The sequence below is a fragment of the Arvicanthis niloticus genome, chromosome 6 (assembly GCF_011762505.2).
Source record: "Arvicanthis niloticus isolate mArvNil1 chromosome 6, mArvNil1.pat.X, whole genome shotgun sequence".
Classification (NCBI taxonomy): Eukaryota; Metazoa; Chordata; class Mammalia; order Rodentia; family Muridae; genus Arvicanthis; species Arvicanthis niloticus.
The window spans coordinates 62,944,436-62,962,592 of record NC_047663.1 but is presented as its reverse complement, the minus strand read 5'-3'; the positions used below and the strand labels follow the sequence as shown (position 1 = coordinate 62,962,592).

Below are 18,157 nucleotides of genomic sequence, written 5' to 3'. Positions count from 1 at the left end.
CTTGTAGTCATGGTATGTACTAATTTAGTTTATTGCAGAAATAAGCTTTATTTAGCTTCCTGTAGATGTTTTCAAAGTTAAGCAAATAGTAGATAGCTAGAAACAAGCAAAGATATACTATAGTTAGAGATGGTTTTTAGAAACTTCAGAGATCTGCAGAACATGGCATTTATAGATGTTTTATTAATAAAAAGCTTTTCATGACAGGGAGACATATCTGGTCCTGACAGCACTCCTACTCCAATTCAAGAAGAAGATGAGCATCGAAGACCCTCCTTGTAGCGTTTGCTTCACATGTGGCAAAGCTTCCATGGAGCAAAAAACTGCCCTTGCCTCAACTGCTGGCAATATGCTGTCCAAAGAGTACAAACAGGGTGCAGGAAAGTGGATTGCTGAGCTTTGCCAAGACAGGGTAAGCAAGTCTTTCAATATTCATGCTTTATAGAATATCTGTCATATTCTGGGCCAGATGATGATACTCTAATGACACAAGAAACCTTGGGTGACTGTCCAGGTAGCCAGTAACCTTTGTCATTTCTATAGTTTTGAAAGCTGCTTGCTCTGTACTTCTTGTTTACTTAGGAAATATTTATCCTTCTAAGGTCTCTGATGGCATTGAAGACTAGATAGTTATAGTCTTACAATTAAGCTTAAGTTGTTTAGGATTTAAGAAAATGTTTTGAAGTTCAAGGATATTTATAGGTTGATAAATGCACCTCCAAATAGAATATAATTTAAATATAGAACTCCGAACTCACCAAGATAAGATAAATGATTACTTCCTTCAAGGTTGCCAAATACATATGGACTGGACATTATAAAGACACTTCTTAGCTAATGGCTTTCATAATTGTTATTATTGTATATAGTTTATTGATGTTAAAGAAAAAGCTTTTTATTGGACTCAAAGGGGAATTGTAGCGATAATTTCTTGTGTACTGTGTGGAAGCATCACTTGTCAATAAAAATTTGATAGCCAATAAGCTGAGGCAGTATCAGAAGGTGAGACATGGGATATCTGGCAGATATCTATATCTATATCTATATCTATATCTATATCTATATCTATATCTATATCTATATCTATATCTATATCTATCTATCTATCTATCTATCTATCTATCTATCTATAGAGAGAAAGAGAGGTGGGATGGGGGAGAGGAATTCTGGGAAAGGAGTCAAGGGTCTGTTAGGAAGAAGTAAAAAAGATACCATGTTGTTGTCTGACATGTTATTGCCTGACATCTTTTACAAGGTGATTTTCTATTAGTTCCCAAGAATGTAGTCTGGTGTAAAACCAATACAACAAAACAAATCCAAATACTACCAATAAATAAGAGTTACAAAAATTTTAAAACTGAAGAACAATTTTTCTTAAAATTAGAACTAGCCAATCCATATAAAATTACAGCTATGCAGCCAACCTGCCAAAGAGAAAGCAAGTTTATAAGAAACTGAATTATTTAAAGTATTTGAACCAGGCAGGCAGAGAGGAGACACACAGGTAGCCTGGTTCAATTCTAGTTCTAGTAAACTTAGAAACCTGTTTTTCACATTTGCTGTTTTTTACATTCTTCAGCCTCACTGCTGTTTCTCTCATTTAACTTCAGGTATTACATTCCTGTAACATGTCATATGTAAATGCTGTGTCAGATATAGGGAGTGGAAGGAAACAGACCCAGATCAGAATGCCTGTACTACACACCTCTCCTAATGAATGCTGCTCTGCTTATCCAGACACCTGGGAATGAGCTTCTTCACCACAGGTCATAGAAGAGTGCTTAGCCTCTTCATGCACCAAGGTTTATGTTCAGTAAACATGGGACACTGCACTGAGACTCAGAACAAAGCCAAACACATGTTGAAGATTCTGCACTTGGCAAACTGGTGAGAACTCCTGTGAACATGGAGCTTTAGAACATTCCAGAGACAGAGCCCATTTACCCTGGGCTGTCTACAGTGTCCCCTGGGGCCATTCATTGCCCACTGTGGTTTCTGTCAGCATCCCTGTGGCAGTCAGGTGACACCTTTTGTAGTGCATTGGCTTCTCAGAATGCCACTGAACTGACACTAAAAGCTTTCCACGTCACCAGATAGCATCTGAGAACCATGGCAGAGATTGTCCCACTTCACTACAACCTCAGTCCTGATGTTCCCATCAGTGTAGCTGAAAGTGTCCTGAGTTATGACTTATGACTTGTTTGTGCTTGTTTGTAACGTTTATGAGACTTTGGAACGTGTTATTGGGGCAAACCTAAGTCCAGGATGCTGGGCCATGGTCATTCATATTTGGGGCAAGAATAAGTGATTCCTCATTTCCTTCAAATAGAAGCTATGTTTGGTTTTGAGGGATATATTTATATGCAAATACAGGTACACTGGCAATTTGAAACCCTTGGGACAAATTGTACTATCTATATCTAAATCTCCTTTAAGCATTATTTTTACTTTATCATAATACTGAAGGGAGAAAACTGTATCTTGCTCTTTATTTTTACCTAATTTCAATTTTGCATTAATTATCAAGAGGGTACACAGAATTATTTCAATATGCCAATAATCTCTATTCACTGCTGGTTAATGTTGTAAACCACTTGTCTTATATCTCACTCTCTCTCTCTCTCTCTCTCTCTCTCTCTCTCTCTATATATATATATATATATATATATATATATATATATATATATATATATATTGGTTTTTGTTTTTTCGAGACAGGGTTTCTCTGTGTATCTCTGGCTGTCCTGAAACTCACTCTGTAGACCAGGCTGGCCTAGAACTCAGAAATCCGCCTGCCTCTGCCTCCCAAGTGCTGGGATTAAAGGCGTGCGCCACCACTGCCAGGCTCTCACTCTATCTTTTATCAGTTGAACACATCATTGCCATTTATTGCTCAATATGACATAATTTCGAATGATAAGACTTTTGTCACATGAAATTAAGCAGCCATTATCAACTTCATAATATGTAACAGTGGCAGAATGCAAATAAGGTTTCTGAATAGACAAGAAGTATATCAATGAAGAAAATTTCAGAATAGAGAAATAGTTCTATGAAAAGGGATGGATATGAAATGAGACACGATGAATCAGCAATAACATCAGTATGAGACCTGGATCAATAGATGCACAGAGACAAGGAAAAGAAAAATGTATTACAGATTACTTTACTATTTCTTGGAAGAGGGTGCTTACACCCAACAATTTTTTCATAGCCTCTGTGACATTCTGATTCCTAAAACTATAGATTAGTGGGTTCAACAGAGGTGTGAGTATTGTGTAAAACACAGATACCACCATGTCCTTCTCAGGGGTGTGAAGGGAGGCAGGGAGCATGTAGGTATAGATAGCAGCGCCATAGAAGAGGAGGACCACAGTCATGTGGGAGGAGCAGGTGGCAAGGGCCTTCTTCCTGCCCTCTGCTGAGTTCATCCTGAGAACAGTGAGGAGGATGCATGAATAGGAGGCTGAAATGACTGTCACAGGGATGAGAAGCATGAGCACACAGCACACATACATGAAAGTCTCATAGAGCCAAGTGTCTGAGCAGGAGAGCTTTGTCACAGCAGGGACCTCACAGAAAAAGTGATGAATCTCCCGAGATCCACAGAATGGGAAGTTCATGGTTACAGGGGTGAACATGAAGCCATCCAAAGATCCCAGGAGCCAACAGACAGACAACAGGAGGAGACACATCCTGTGGTTCATGAGGACAGAATATCGGAGTGGATGGCAGATGGCCACATAGCGGTCATAAGACATGGCAGCCAGAAGGAAAAATTCTGAACCTGCTAGTGTCACATAGAGGAACATCTGCATCCCACAGGCAGCAGCTGAGATCTTGTGGCTCCCCAGGACCTGGTCCATGAGCATCTTGGGCACAGTGACAGAAATGTACATCATGTCCATGAGGGACAACTGGCTGATAAAAAAGTACATGGGTGTGTGGAGGTGGGTGTCAGAGAGTATCAGCAGGATCAGGAGGGTATTCCCAGACAAGGCCATCAGGAAAACCACAAATATGACCACAGCAAGCAGGGCAGGGTGTTTGGATTGACTGAAGAATCCCAGCAGGGTAAAATCTGACTGTCCAGTATAGTTGTTACTCCAGGTGGTGAGGTCCATGTGTGTTTCCTAGGCAACCAAGAAGCTTTGTGGTTAGTGATTGTTTACTAATATCTGTATAACCCTTGTATGCTGAGAAAATCCTTGGACCTATAGATTTGAAAATGATAATCTACTTATAATATAAGAAATTTTAAAAATTAAGAATTCACATCTGTTAGAGCCATCATCACTGAGAGTAGGGTTCCCACCTTTCATGTTTGTAGTCTTTCCTCATCACAGATAGCGTCCTCTATTGACAAGTTTTTGAAATTTGCAAGATAACCTTTTGTTCTCAACAAAAATAGTGAATTACCAACAAAAATAAACCAATGAAAACTAGTGTAAGTGAAATGCCATCAAGTAAACAAACACACTACTCAGGACTTAATGACTACACAAGTTAATCTTAACCACTGTAGAGCTTCTTCTATTAGCACAATATTGCATGTACTCTCCAGTTTAGCATTCATTGAAGAATGTGTTTTTAAAATAAAGTGGTTCAAGATCTTAGCTGAGTACTGTGCACGGCCCATTTAAAATTGAATTTGAATTGTTTTGTAATTTTTTGTTTGGATAGATAAATGCTCTTTAAATATACATTCATATAAATATGTTTATATGAAAATATAGATAAAACAATAAAAATAACATTTTCTCATCTAACACTTGTTAGACAGAATTAATTGAAAGTCCAAATTTTCTGGTCTCTGCTTCTCCAAGTTCATCTTCTCACAGGTTGTCCATTTGCTCTAAGCCTCAGCAGGAGACTGAGGGTTTAGCAGTCACTGCTGGTTGCCAGGCCAAGCTGTGGGAGCAGCATCTGTGTGGACTGTCAGACACTTCCTCATGGACTCTGAGAAGCAGAGAGAGCACAGCCCTCAGCTGTTCCTGAGAGCAGTTCTCTGTTCCCTCCACCCCACACTCGAAGCCTGCCTCTCTGTTAGATGCTGAGAGAAACCCAGGGACACATTAATCTTGATTTCACTGAACTAGGTCAGTGTCCATCTATGCTGGGAAAATAGTACATGAAGGTGAACTAAGATCGAAGATTTAAACAGGTACAGCAGAGTAAGAAGCAGCGTCATACAGAATGTACCCAGCCTTCCTGACAAGGCTCAGTGAACTTTAAAACAGAGATTTTAAAGGTCTGCCTGCCTGCCTGTCTGTCTATCTATCTATCTATCTATCTATCTATCTATCTATCTATCTATGTATCCTTTCTGAACTAGTAGATACTACATTTTGGTAACTATAAGCAGTAGGAAGGAAATGAAACCTCTGCTCTCTGAGATATTAGCAATATTTTTAATGGAGGGAATGTTGGGACAGCAATCACAACTCTTAGGAACATTTTACATCTATGTCAAGGTTCTAAAAAATGAAAACACTAAAGCAAACCAGATACTGAGGTCCTTAAAACATCACGTACTGCCCAAGCTGCTGATGGAGCAGAGAAAGGAAAGGTTCATGTTGTCTTCATATAGATGCCAGACAGATCTGAGACCTATGGGAGGAGACGGGTAGAGATACAGACAGAAAATAGACTGAGTAACAGGAAAAAACAAGACAGATTTCCATTTTAAAAGGAGCATTTATGAAGAAAACTTAGTTGTATTAAAATTTTTAAATCTTTTAAAGTTTACCTTTTCTTTTCCTCATGACCCAGTTTGCATTATTTTGACACAGTGAGCAAAGAAAGACTGGGGAGGGAGCCACAAACTCCAAGAAGCCCTGAACACTGTCTTCGGGGTGGGTGGAGGTCAGGAGGCAGGTGAGGGACAGGAGGTGTGTTGGGAAGGTTAGAACCCTCTGTTAAGTGGGGACCACTGGCATCAGTGTCCCAGGAAGCAGTGAGGTCAGGAATATGGTGTCTGCAGAGAGCAAGGGATTAGCATCTCTGTTATCCTTACCCATGCTGTACCATTTGATGTCATGTGAACAGCTTGGTGCATTGTTAATTCTTTGTATTACTAGCAATGAAGGCATGGAAACTACAGAGCAACATCCCAAGTCACCAGCATCCTGGAGCCACCCTGCTGCTTCCATGAGACTCACCATGCTTTTTTCTTTTACAGAGGAGAAGCTTGAGGTCTCAGGCATCTGCCTCACTTCACACAACCACTGACAGAATGAGTACTTACCCTGTGAGTAGGCACAGAGTGGGCACCTGCCTGGGTTCAATGGGAAACATTACTTCTGCAGAAAGGTATAGTTTTATTTTTGATCACTCATTGTAAGGTTCATATGATGAAACGTGAGTAAAATGAAGACAATTATTTTTGCATAACCCTGAAAAATTACACACACTTGAAATTAAATAAACCACTCAAAAGACAATTTCAAAATGAATGCATTGTCATATGAATACTAAAAAATGCAGAAGGAAGGGTGGGTGTGTTGGCAGATGCCCACTACAATCTTAGTGCTTGTGAGATTGAGGCAGGGGGATTACCAACATAATCAAGGCAAGACTTGTGTGTGTCTCTATGTGTGTGTATGTATGAATGTATGTATGTATGTATGTATGTAATACATATTGCTTAATTCATAACAGAAAAGAATTCTCAGTAAGGAAGCACTAAAGGGAAACTTTAGGAAGATCCTGGGAGTGCTAGTACACACCTTTAATCCTAGCACTGGGAGGCAAAGGCATGTAGATCTCTGAGTTTGAGGCCAGCCTGGTCCACAGAATGAGTTCCGGGACAGCCAGGGCTACACAGAGAAACCCTGTCTCAAAAAAACAAAAACAAAAACAAAAACAAGAATGAAGAGGGGAGGCTGAATTTCTTTCCTGCTGATAATAAATAAGACAGTAAAGAGTAAAGGATAAAGGAGATTTTGTGGAGAAGGAACAGACAGCCTAGTGACCACCCTGTGCTGTGCAGACTCTCCTGTCAGGTGGACTCACTGTCAGGTGCAGCTGCACTCAGGGTCACATTGGGCAAGAGGCTGGAGCTGCTTAAGTGCACAAGGAACAGCAGGCAAGTGACATCATCCCTGGCTGGACTGGGCACATCGCCAGATGATGATTTTTGTTGATAACTTCCCTCTGGGACTTTGAAGAATAATGTAACTAGGAGAGTCAGGGATCCTATCAGAAACTTCTGCCATAGCCTGATTTACCTTTCAGTTTTCTTATAGTAGAAACATTGTAACCAATATTAAAAGTAACCCTGAATAACACCATCATAAATAAGAATCAGCCCCAACCTGAGTCAGCTGTTCTATGTCTAGGACTTTGTTCACTACACAGTTCTCTCTCTCTCCATCCTCTTCTCTCTGTATTCTTCTAAACTCTCAGCAGCCTTCATAGGCATGCACTTGGAAGCTTGAGGTTTGGCTGCTGTGCTGTAAACATTGGTCCTTACAGTGCATGGCAGGCTAACCCTGAGCCCTCATCCCTCCTGTGCCATCTTCTCCCCTCACTGCATCATCTCTGGGTTCTGCTGTCAGTCACACACCTTATTCCTTAGAGCTGCCTTTAGTGTAAATGCTTGTTTCATTTTACACAGAGACCTGAAAGTTTCTGAACAATCTACTAAATACAAATGGCTTAGATAAAAATGTAAATTCTATTACTAACAGCTGAATGAAAGTCACAGTTTAAAAGTAACACTCTGCTTGAAACTGTAGGCAATAGTGCAGACTCAGTTACATACACTGTGTAATCAGAGCTAGAATACACAGGGTGTAGGGTGGAAGACAGAGGCAACTCTGCACTCTTGATCTGCAACCAAATTGTTCTGAACTTTTTCTGAATGCTAAAGGTTTCTGATCACTTTACAGCAACATGGCACTGTTCCCATGACATCCTCTGGTCACATAGTGTCCTCTGTTCATCAGGCCACCTCCTTTTCTCATACCTCTCAGGCACCCAGGGATTTAGCCTACAGATGGAGCAGTATCTTGACTCCTTCCACACTTGGTTTAAGTGCAGTCCTGTCTGGACATTGTCAGGACAGGGGTAAGAGATGTGGTCTATAGTGGATTGAATGGGTTTGCCGCCCCAATAGACTCATGTGTTTGAGTGCTTGGCCCACAGGGAGATTTCTTGTAGGGACACTATAAGAAATTGGGCCCATGATAGAACAGCTGTGGCCTTGGAAGAAATGTGTCACTGGGGGGGGGGGGCTTTGAAGGCTCCTAATGTTCAAGCACTTCCCAGTTTGGAAGAGACAGCTTCACCTTACTGCATCCAGATCAAGCTATAGAACTCTCAGCTCCTTCTCCAGCACCAGGTTTGCCTAGATGCTGATATGGTTCCTGCCATGATGATAATGGACCAAATCTCTGAAACTGTAAAGCAGCCTCGATTAACTGTCTTTGTAAGAGTTGCCTTGATCATGATGTTTCCTCACTGCTATGGAACCCTGACTACTATAGCACCCTTCCCGTAGCTGCTCATTTTGGGCAGCTGCATCGACTTTGGTTGACAGAGGCTCTGTGGGACTGCAGGCTGTGTTCAGCTCTTAAAGCAGCTGATTAGCTATTGTTAGGACACAGCTGTCTCAGGTGCTGCAGGGTGTCAGGGCAGGATCACCTGTTGTTTCTGACTATGCAGCATCTAATGCATAGTGATGGGTACATGCAGCTGCCAAGGTGGTATTATTTCATTTTCATGTCACCAGCCTTCCCTATGGCCTGCATAAAGTTCTCCAGATTAAAAGGGAAGGCTTTGTAGTGTCCTGAAAACTGATTCATGAGGATCTCTGTTGGAGAAGAGAAATAATTATTAGTGTCATCAAACAATCAAATTTTATGTAATAAAATAGTGATAAACTCATGCTATAATACAGACAAGTCATAGAAATGCAATAAAAACTGTTATAACAGATGCTTATTTATACACAGTGTAAACACAAATATACTGGGTGAACAAGAAAGTATTGAAAATGACAAATCACAGGGGAAGCTCAAAACCTTTGCAAGGGATTCTGGCTAATTTCACGGGAATCACAATATGGAGACTGAGTTGGCATGAGGAAATCTGTTTGACCAATGTCTAGCAATGTCATTTTAGCTATCACATTCCCTCTAGATCTGAAAGATAGTTTTCATAACTTGAGCATTTCAAATGATTAGTCTGAAGTCTAAAGAGCAAAATGTATATGCTCTTTTGATCCAGCTCTACCAGAGTTTAACCCAAGCACTACCAGAAGTCCACCTCAACATGGGTGGAGACACCCTGCTCAACCACAGGCCACACTAACCAGAAGTCTAGAGAGAAAACAGAAACCAAGACACAGAATACACATCTAACCAAGACAAACTCAGAAATCTGCACCTCAAACTGTAATGTAAATCCTAAATGCAGATGTCTAGATGCCAGCACAAGAACACAACCAACATCAACGAAGGTAATATGTCACCACCAGAGCCCAGGTATACTACTGTAGCAGGCCTGACTATTCTGACACTGGTGAAGTTCAAGAAAAACACCTTAAAACAAACCTTATGAAGATAATATGGGTCCTTAAAGAATAAATGAGTAAATCCCATTAAGAAAAGCCAAAACAGTCAAGAAAACAAACCAAACATTTGAATGCTATGAATAAAATATGACCTGAAAGTGGAACTTGATGCAATAAAGAAAAAACAGAGAGATTTGTGTAAATAACAAACCTAACTAAACTATCAGGAACTGCGGATACAAACATCAACAACAGAATACAAGAGATGGAAGGAAGAATCTCAGGTGTTGAAGATATGATGGAAAAAATTGAAACATTGTGACAGAAAATATTAATCTAAAAAATTACTGACACAAAATATCCAAGAAAAATGAAACCTAGGAATAATAGGAATAGAGGAAGGAGAATAACCCCAGTTCAGATCCCAGAATATATTTTCAACAAAACCATAGAAGAAAATTTTTCTAACCTAAAGAAGGAGATGTCTGTAAAAGTACAAGAAGCTTATGGAACACCAAATAAATTAGACCAAAAAAAAAGTTTCCTTGTCATATAACAATAAAACATTAAACAGACAGAACAAAGAGATGATATGTAAAACAAGGGAAAAAGACCAAGTAACATATAAAGGAAGACCTATTAGAACTGCACTTGACTTTTTAATGGAGATTCTCAAAATCAGAGTGCCTGGACAGATGTCCTTCAATCTCTATGAAACCAGTGATACTCCAGCTGAGAGCCTATGCCTAGAAAAATCTTTAATCACCATAGATGGAGAAAATAAAAATTCCACGATAAGGTCTAATTTAAACAATATCTAGTCACAAATCCAGCTGCACTAGAAGGAGACATCCTACCTGAGAAGGTTACATACATGCATGAGAACACTAGAAAGAAATAATCTCACACCAATAAAACCAAAATAAGGAAAGAACAGACACACCACCATCACCACCACCATCACCACCACCACCACCACCACTACCACCACCACCACCACCACCATGATCACGGTCATTGCAACAAACAACAACAGAAAGCAAGACTCATTGGTCATTGATATATTTAATATCAATGTATTTAGTTCCCCAATACAGACTAACAGGGATGGATGCGCAAACAGAAACATTTAATATGTAACAATATAGATTTCAAACCAAAGTTAATCAAAGGAGACAGGGAAGGACACTTAACATTTGTCAAGGAAAAAGTCCATTGAAATGATGTTTCAAATTACACATTGACCCTCACAGATGATGGTGGGAGGCTTCAATACCTAATGCTCTCCAACAGCCTGGTCACCAAGGTGAAAACTAAACAGGTAAATACTGGAGGCAATAGAAAAGCGAACCACTCAATTTCCCTGCATTGTATTTGTCCACTTTGCACAGCATGCTGCCTGCAGTGGAGGCAAGAGAAACTTTTGTCCTGATTGCTAGCTTGCCACATGTGAGCCAAACTCTACAAAGAGATTCTTTGATGGTCACCATGTTATTTGAAGTACAATGGGGTGTTGCCAGGACCATACCTGTCTCATTGTCAAAAAAAGTCTTAAATAAATAAAACAGCTTTAAATGCCATATTCTGTAGAAGAGCTCTGAAGTTTATAAAAGATTGTCTGTCTGTCCGTCTGTCTGCTTATCTATCTATCATCTATCTATATTATATTTAATTTTTTCTAACTATTTATTATCTGTACAACCTAGGAAGCATATTTCTGTAATTAAATAATTAGTATTTAACATAACCATAAATTTGATTGTCTGACTACAGACTTGCGTTTCTTAATTACCATAAATAGTTTGAAATAGCAGCTTTTAAAAGAACTAGAACTTCACATTGCATAGGTACAATACCTTAACAAAGAGTTGAACTATATATTCATAGTATGTTATAGCAAGATATAATCCTAAGTCTGCATCAATATATAAATTCCATAGCTGTGTAAAAATTTTGTCTTGTTGATGTTTTGTGATCTGAAAGTAGATTTAACAATCTACTCTTTCATTCTATTATTCCTGTGTTATTCCTATGTTTCTGTCCTTCCCCCCCTGACAAGACAGGTGAGAAAGAGGACAGAGGAAGAAAGAGAAAGAGAAAGAGAAAGAGAAAGAGAAAGAGAAAGAGAAAGAGAAAGAGAAAGAGAAAGAGAAAGAGAAAGAGAAAGAGAAATCTCTGAATCTGAGCTCCCCTATTTTCTTTCCTCCCTTTCCAAGACCATAAGAACTTGCAAACATCTCCCTCTCCTTAAATGATGACAGAAATCCACTGAACTACCAAAAACCCTTTACCCCACATCTTTGGAATGGGGACATTGATCTCTTAAAATTGCTTTCTTCTCTCTGGGGGTGGTCTCCTTTTCCTTTCTTGGGGGCTCCAAAGAAAACTGGTATATAGGTTAGTCTTAATAAAGCTAGCTGTAAAATGTATTGTCCAGGTCACCACAGGTTATAGAAGAGTGCTTGGTCTCCTCGTGCACCAAGCTTTATGCTTGGGAAACATGGGACACTGCACTGAGGCTCTCAGAGAACAAAGCCAAACTCATGTTAAAGATTCTGCACTTGGCAAACTGATGAGAACTCCTGTGAACATGGAGCTTTAGAACATTCCAGAGACAGAGCCCATTTACCCCGGGGCTGTCTACAGTGTCCCCTGGGGCCATTCATTGCCCACTGTGGTTTCTGTCAGCATCCCTGTGACAACCAGGTAACACCTTTTGTAGTGCATTGGCTTCTCAGAATGCCACTGAACTGACACTAAAAGCTTTCCTCGTCACCAGATAGCATCTGAGAACCATGGCAGAGATTGTCCCACTTCGCTACAACCTCAGTCCTGATGTTCCCATTAGTGTAGCTGAAAGTGTCCTGAGTTATGACTTATGACTTGTTTGTGCTTGTTTGTAACGTTTATGAGACTTTGGAACGTGTCATTGGGGCAAACCTGAGTCCAGGATGCTGGGTCATGGTCATTCATATTTGAGGCAAGAATAAGTGATTCCTCATTCCCTCTGAAGCTGTGTTTGGTTTTGAGGGATATATTTAAGTGTAAATAGAGGTACACTGACAATTTGAAACCCTTGGGGAGAATTGTATTATTCAGATCTAAATATATTTTAAGCATTATTTTTACTATATCACAATACAGGGGCTGAAGGGAGAAAACTGTATTTTTCTCTTTACTTTTTACCTATTTTAATTATATAAATTATCACACAAACACACAGAATTATTTCAATATGATATTTATCTCAATTCACCTCTTGATAAGATTGCTAAGCACATTTTCAACTCATTACATTCTATGCTTTAAAAGTAGAATACATCATGACCATTTTTTGCTTAGTATGACACAAATATTGAAAGTTATGATCATAGTACGACAAAATAAAATAGTCATTATTAACTTTGTAAACTTCAACTAAGACAGAATACAAATAGAGTTTGTGAATGGAGGAGAAGTTTGTTAAGGAAGAAATTTTAGGAATAAACAATTATTCAAAAGGAATGAATATGAAATAAGACATGAAGGATCAGGAATTAGCTCAGCATGAGACCTGGACCAACAGATGTGTGGAGATAAGGAAAAGAAAATATGTATTCCTAATTGTTTACTTCATTGTTTCTGGAAAGAGGGGTTTTCACCCAACATTTTTTTCATAGCCTCTGTGACATTCTTATTTCTAAAACTATAGATTAGTGGGTTCAACAGAGGAGTGACTATGGTGTAGAACACAGACACCACCATGTCCTTCTCAGGGGTGTGGAGGGAGGCAGGGAGCATGTAGGTATAGACAGCAGCTCCATAGAAGAGGAGGACCACAGTCATGTGGGAGGAGCAGGTGGCAAGGGCCTTCTTCCTGCCCTCTGCTGAGTTCATCCTGAGAACAGTGAGGAGGATGGATGAATAGGAGGCTGAAATGACTGTTACAGGGATGAGAAGCATGAGCACACAGCACACATACATGAGGGTCTCATAGAGCCAGGTGTCTGAGCAGGAGAGCTTTGTCACTGCCGGGACCTCACAGAAGAAGTGATAAATGTCTCTGGAGCTACAGAAAGGGAAGTTCATGGTGATTGGAGTGAGTATGAAGCCATCCAAAGATCCCAGGAGCCAACAGTCAGACAACAGGAGGAGACACATCCTGTGGTTCATGAGGACAGGATACCGGAGTGGATGGCAGATGGCCACATAGCGGTCATAAGACATGGCAGCCAGAAGCAAATATTCTGACCCTGCTAGTGTTAGGTACAAGAACATCTGCATCCCACAGGCAGCAGCTGAGATCTTGTGGCTCCCCAGGACCTGGTCCATGAGCATCTTGGGCACAGTGACAGAAATGTACATCATGTCCATGAGGGACAGCTGGCTGATAAAAAAGTACATGGGTGTGTGGAGGTGGGTGTCAGAGAGTATCAGCAGGATCAGGAGGGCATTCCCAGACAAGGCCATCAGGAAAACCACAAATATGACCACAGCAAGCAGGGCAGGGTGTTTGAATTGACTGAAGAGTCCCACCAGGGTGAAGTCTGACTGTTCAGTGTAGTTTTTATTCCAGGTGGTGAGGTCCATGTGCGTCTCCTATGCCACAAAAAAGCTTTGTGGTTAGTGATTGCTTACTGATGTCTGTACAAGCCTACTATACTGAGAAAATTCCTGGGTCTATAGGTTTGAAAATGATAATTTACTTATAATGTAAGGAATTAAAAAAATTAAGAATTCACATCCTTCTGTGGTTAGAACCATCACCACTGAGAGTAGGGCTTCCACCTTTCATGATCGTGGTCTTTCCTCATCACAGACAGCGTCCTCTATTGACAAGTTTTTGAAATTTGCAAGATAACCTTTTGTTCTCAACCAAAATAGTAAATTACCAACAAAAATAAACCAATGAAAACTAGTGTAAGTGAAATGTCATCAAGTAAACAAACACATTACTCAGGACTTAATGACTACACAAGTTAGTCTTAACCACTGTAGAGCTTCTTCTATTAGTACAATATTGCATGTACTCCCCAGTTTAGCATTCATTGAAGAATGTGTTTTTAAAATAAAGTGGTTCAAGACTTAGCTGAGTACTGCGTATAGCACATTTAAGATTGAATTTGAACTGTTTTGTAATTCTTTGTTTGGAAAGATAAGTGCTCTTTAAATATAAAATTCATATAAATATATTCATATGAAACTATAGATAATACAAGTAACATATTTTCTCTTCTAACACTTGTTAGACAGAGTTATTTGAAAATCCTACATTTTTTGGCCTCTGCTTCTTCTAGTTCATTTCCTCATAGGATGCTCTAAACTTCAGGAGGAGACTGATGGTTTAGCAGTCACTGCTGGTTGCCAGGCCAGGCTGTAGCAGCAACAGCTCTGTGGACTGTCAGACACTTCCTCATGGACTCTGAGAAGCAGAGAGAGCACAGCCCTCAGCTGTTCCTGAGAGCAGTTCTCTGTTCCCTCCACCCCACACTCGAAGCCTGCCTCTCTGTTAGATGCTGAGAGAAACCCAGGGACACATTAATCTTGATTTCACTGAATGAGTTCAGTGTCCACCTATGGTGGAAAATAGTACATTAATGTGAAGTAAGCTTGAAGGTTTCAACAGGTACAGCAGAATAAGAAGCAGAGTCAGAAGAATGTACCCAGCCTTCCTGACAAGACTCAGTGAACTTTAAAAGAGAGATTTTAAAGGTCTGTCTATCTATCTATCTATCTATCTATCTATCTATCTATCTATCTATCATCTATCTATCTATCTGTCATCTATCTATCTATCATCTATCTATCTATCTATCTATCATCTATCTATCTATCTATCTATCTATCTATCTATCTATCTATCTATTGTTTCTGAACTAGTAGATACTACATTTTGGTAACTACAAGCAGTAGGAAGGAAATGAAATCTCTGCTCTCTGAGATATTAGCAATATTTTTAATGGAGGGAATGTTGGGACAGCAATCATAACTCTTAGGAACATTTTACATCTATGTCAAGGTTCTAAAAAATGAAAACACTAAAGCAAACTAGATACTGAGGTCCTTAAAACATCACGTACTGCCCAAGCTGCTGATGGAGCAGAGAAAGGAAAGGTTCATGTTGTCTTCATATAGATGCCAGACAGATCTGAGACCTATGGGAGGAGATGGGTAGAGATACAGACAGAAAATAGACTGAGTAACAGGAAAAAACAAGACAGATTTCCATTTTAAAAGGAGCATTTATGAAGAAAACTTAGTTGTATTAAAATTTTTAAATCTTTTAAAGTTTACCTTTTCTTTTCCTCATGACCCAGTTTGCATTATTTTGACACAGTGAGCAAAGAAAGACTGGGGAGGGAGCCACAAACTCCAAGAAGCCCTGAACACTGTCTTCGGGGTGGGTGGAGGTCAGGAGGCAGGTGAGGGACAGGAGGTGTGTTGGGAAGGTTAGAACCCTCTGTTAAGTGGGGACCACTGGCATCAGTGTCCCAGGAAGCAGTGAGGTCAGGAATATGGTGTCTGCAGAGAGCAAGGGATTAGCATCTCTGTTATCCTTACCCATGCTGTACCATTTGATGTCATGTGAACAGCTTGGTGCATTGTTAATCCTTTGTATTACTAGCAGTGAAGGCATGGAAACTACAGAGCAACATCCCAAGTCACCAGCATCCTGGAGCCACCCTGCTGCTTCCATGAGACTCACCATGCTTTTTTCTTTTACAGAGGAGAAGCTTGAGGTCTCAGGCATCTGCCTCACTTCACACAACCACTGACAGAATGAGTACTTACCCTGTGAGTAGGCACAGAGTGGGCACCTGCCTGGGTTCAATGGGAAACATTACTTCTGCAGAAAGGTATAGTTTTATTTTTGATCACTCATTGTAAGGTTCATATGATGAAACGTCAGTAAAATGAAGACAATTATTTTTGCATAACCCTGAAAAATTACACACACTTGAAATTAAATAAACCACTCAAAAGACAATTTCAAAATGAATGCATTGTCATATGAATACTAAAAAGTGCAGAAGGAAGGGTGGGTGTGTTGGCAGATGCCCACTACAATCCTAGTGCTTGTGAGATTGAGGCAGGGGGATTACCAACATAATCAAGGCAAGACTTGTGTGTGTCTCTCTCTCTGTGTGTGTATGTATGTATGTATGTATGTATGTAATACATATTGCTTAATTCATAACAGAAAAGAATTCTCAGTAAGGAAGCACTAAAGGGAAACTTTAGGAAGATCCTGGGAGTGCTAGTACACACCTTTAATCCTAGCACTGGGAGGCAGAGGCAGGTAGATTTCTGTGTTTGAGGCCAGCCTGGTCCACAGAATGAGTTCCAAGACAGCCAGGGCTACACAGAGAAACCCTGTCTGAAAAAAAAAAAAAAAAAAAAAAAAAAAAAACAAAACCAAGAATGAAGAGGAGGAGGCTGAATTTCTTTCCTGCTGATAATAAATAAGACAGTAAAGAATAAAGGATAAAGGAGATTTTGTGGAGAAGGAACAGACAGCCTAGTGACCACCTTGTGCTGTACAGACTCTCCTGTCAGGTGGACTCACCGTCAGGTGCAGCTGCACTCAGGGCCACACTAGGCAAGAGGCAGGAGCTGCTTAAGTGCACAAGGAACAGCAGGCAAGTGACATCATCCCTGGCTGGACTGGGCACATCGCCAGATGAAGATTTTTGTTGATAACTTCCCTCTGGGACTTTAAAGAATAATGTAACTAGGAGAGTCAGGGATCCTATCAGAAATTTCTGCCATATCCTGATTTACCTTTCAGTTTTCTTATAGTAGAAACATTGTAACCAATATTAAAAATAACCCTGAATAACACCATCATAAATAAGAATCAGCCCCAACCTGAGTCAGCTGTTCTATGTCTAGGACTTTGTTCACTACACAGTTCTCTCTCTCTCCATCCTCTTCTCTCTGTGTTCTTCTAAACTCTCAGCAGCCTTGGAATGCACTTGGAAGCTTGAGGTTTGGCTGCTGTGCTGTAAACATTGGTCCTTACAGTGCATGGCAGGCTAACCCTGAGCCCTCATCCCTCCTGTGCCGTCTTCTCTCCTCACTGCATCATCCCTGGGTTCTGCTGTCAGTCATACAGGTTATTCCTTAGAGCTGCCTTTATTGTAAATGCTTGTTTCATTTTACACAGAGACCTGAAAGTTTCTGAACAATCTATTAAATACAAATGGCTTAGATAAAAATGTAAATTCTATTACTAACAGCTGAATGAAAGTCACAGTTTAAAAGTAACACTCTGCTTGAAACTGTAGGCAATAGTGCAGACTCAGTTACATACACTGTGTAATCAGAGCTAGAATACACAGGGTGTAGGGTGGAAGACAGAGGCAACTCTGCACTCTTGATCTGCAACCAAATTGTTCTGAACTTTTTCTGAATGCTAAAGGTTTCTGATCACTTTACAGCAACATGGCACTGTTCCCATGACATCCTCTGGTCACATAGTGTCCTCTGTTCATCAGGCCACCTCCTTTTCTCATACCTCTCAGGCACCCAGGGATTTAGCCTACAGATGGAGCAGTATCTTGACTCCTTCCACACTTGGTTTAAGTGCAGTCCTGTCTGGACATTGTCAGGACAGGGGTAAGAGATGTGGTCTATAGTGGATTGAATGGGTTTGCCGCC

The 18,157-nt window shown here is 40.2% G+C and overlaps 2 protein-coding genes across 12 annotated transcripts; both read right to left on the bottom strand.

Annotated features, from left to right (window-relative positions):
* Positions 1-3,150: 3,150 nt before the first annotated feature.
* Positions 3,151-7,085, bottom strand: LOC117711157 (olfactory receptor 2T29-like). 9 transcript variants are annotated; one of them, XM_076936784.1, is made up of 4 exons: positions 6,729-7,007; positions 6,248-6,395; positions 5,505-5,610; positions 3,151-4,133 (listed from the first exon to the last, which is right to left on the bottom strand). In XM_076936784.1, the coding sequence occupies exon 4, from the start codon at positions 4,122-4,124 to the stop codon at positions 3,162-3,164; it is 963 nt and encodes a 320-aa protein (XP_076792899.1). In that variant the 5' UTR covers positions 4,125-4,133; positions 5,505-5,610; positions 6,248-6,395; positions 6,729-7,007; the 3' UTR covers positions 3,151-3,161. The 9 variants fall into 9 exon arrangements, with proteins under 9 accessions (XP_076792899.1, XP_076792893.1, XP_076792897.1 ...); XM_076936778.1 differs by having other exon boundaries at positions 5,536-5,610; XM_076936782.1 differs by having other exon boundaries at positions 5,536-5,610; positions 6,248-6,302.
* Positions 7,086-12,742: 5,657 nt separating this feature from the next.
* LOC117711254 (olfactory receptor 2T29-like) lies at positions 12,743-17,116 on the bottom strand. Of its 3 annotated transcripts, none has more exons than XM_076936776.1 (3): positions 17,064-17,116; positions 15,577-15,651; positions 12,743-14,095 (listed from the first exon to the last, which is right to left on the bottom strand). In XM_076936776.1, exon 3 carries the CDS (start codon positions 14,084-14,086, stop codon positions 13,130-13,132), a length of 957 nt encoding a protein of 318 aa, XP_076792891.1. In that variant the 5' UTR covers positions 14,087-14,095; positions 15,577-15,651; positions 17,064-17,116; the 3' UTR covers positions 12,743-13,129. The 3 variants fall into 3 exon arrangements, with proteins under 3 accessions (XP_076792891.1, XP_076792892.1, XP_034362674.1); XM_076936777.1 differs by lacking the exon at positions 17,064-17,116 and adding an exon at positions 16,289-17,057; XM_034506783.2 differs by lacking the exons at positions 15,577-15,651; positions 17,064-17,116 and adding an exon at positions 14,769-15,189.
* Positions 17,117-18,157: the final 1,041 nt, after the last annotated feature.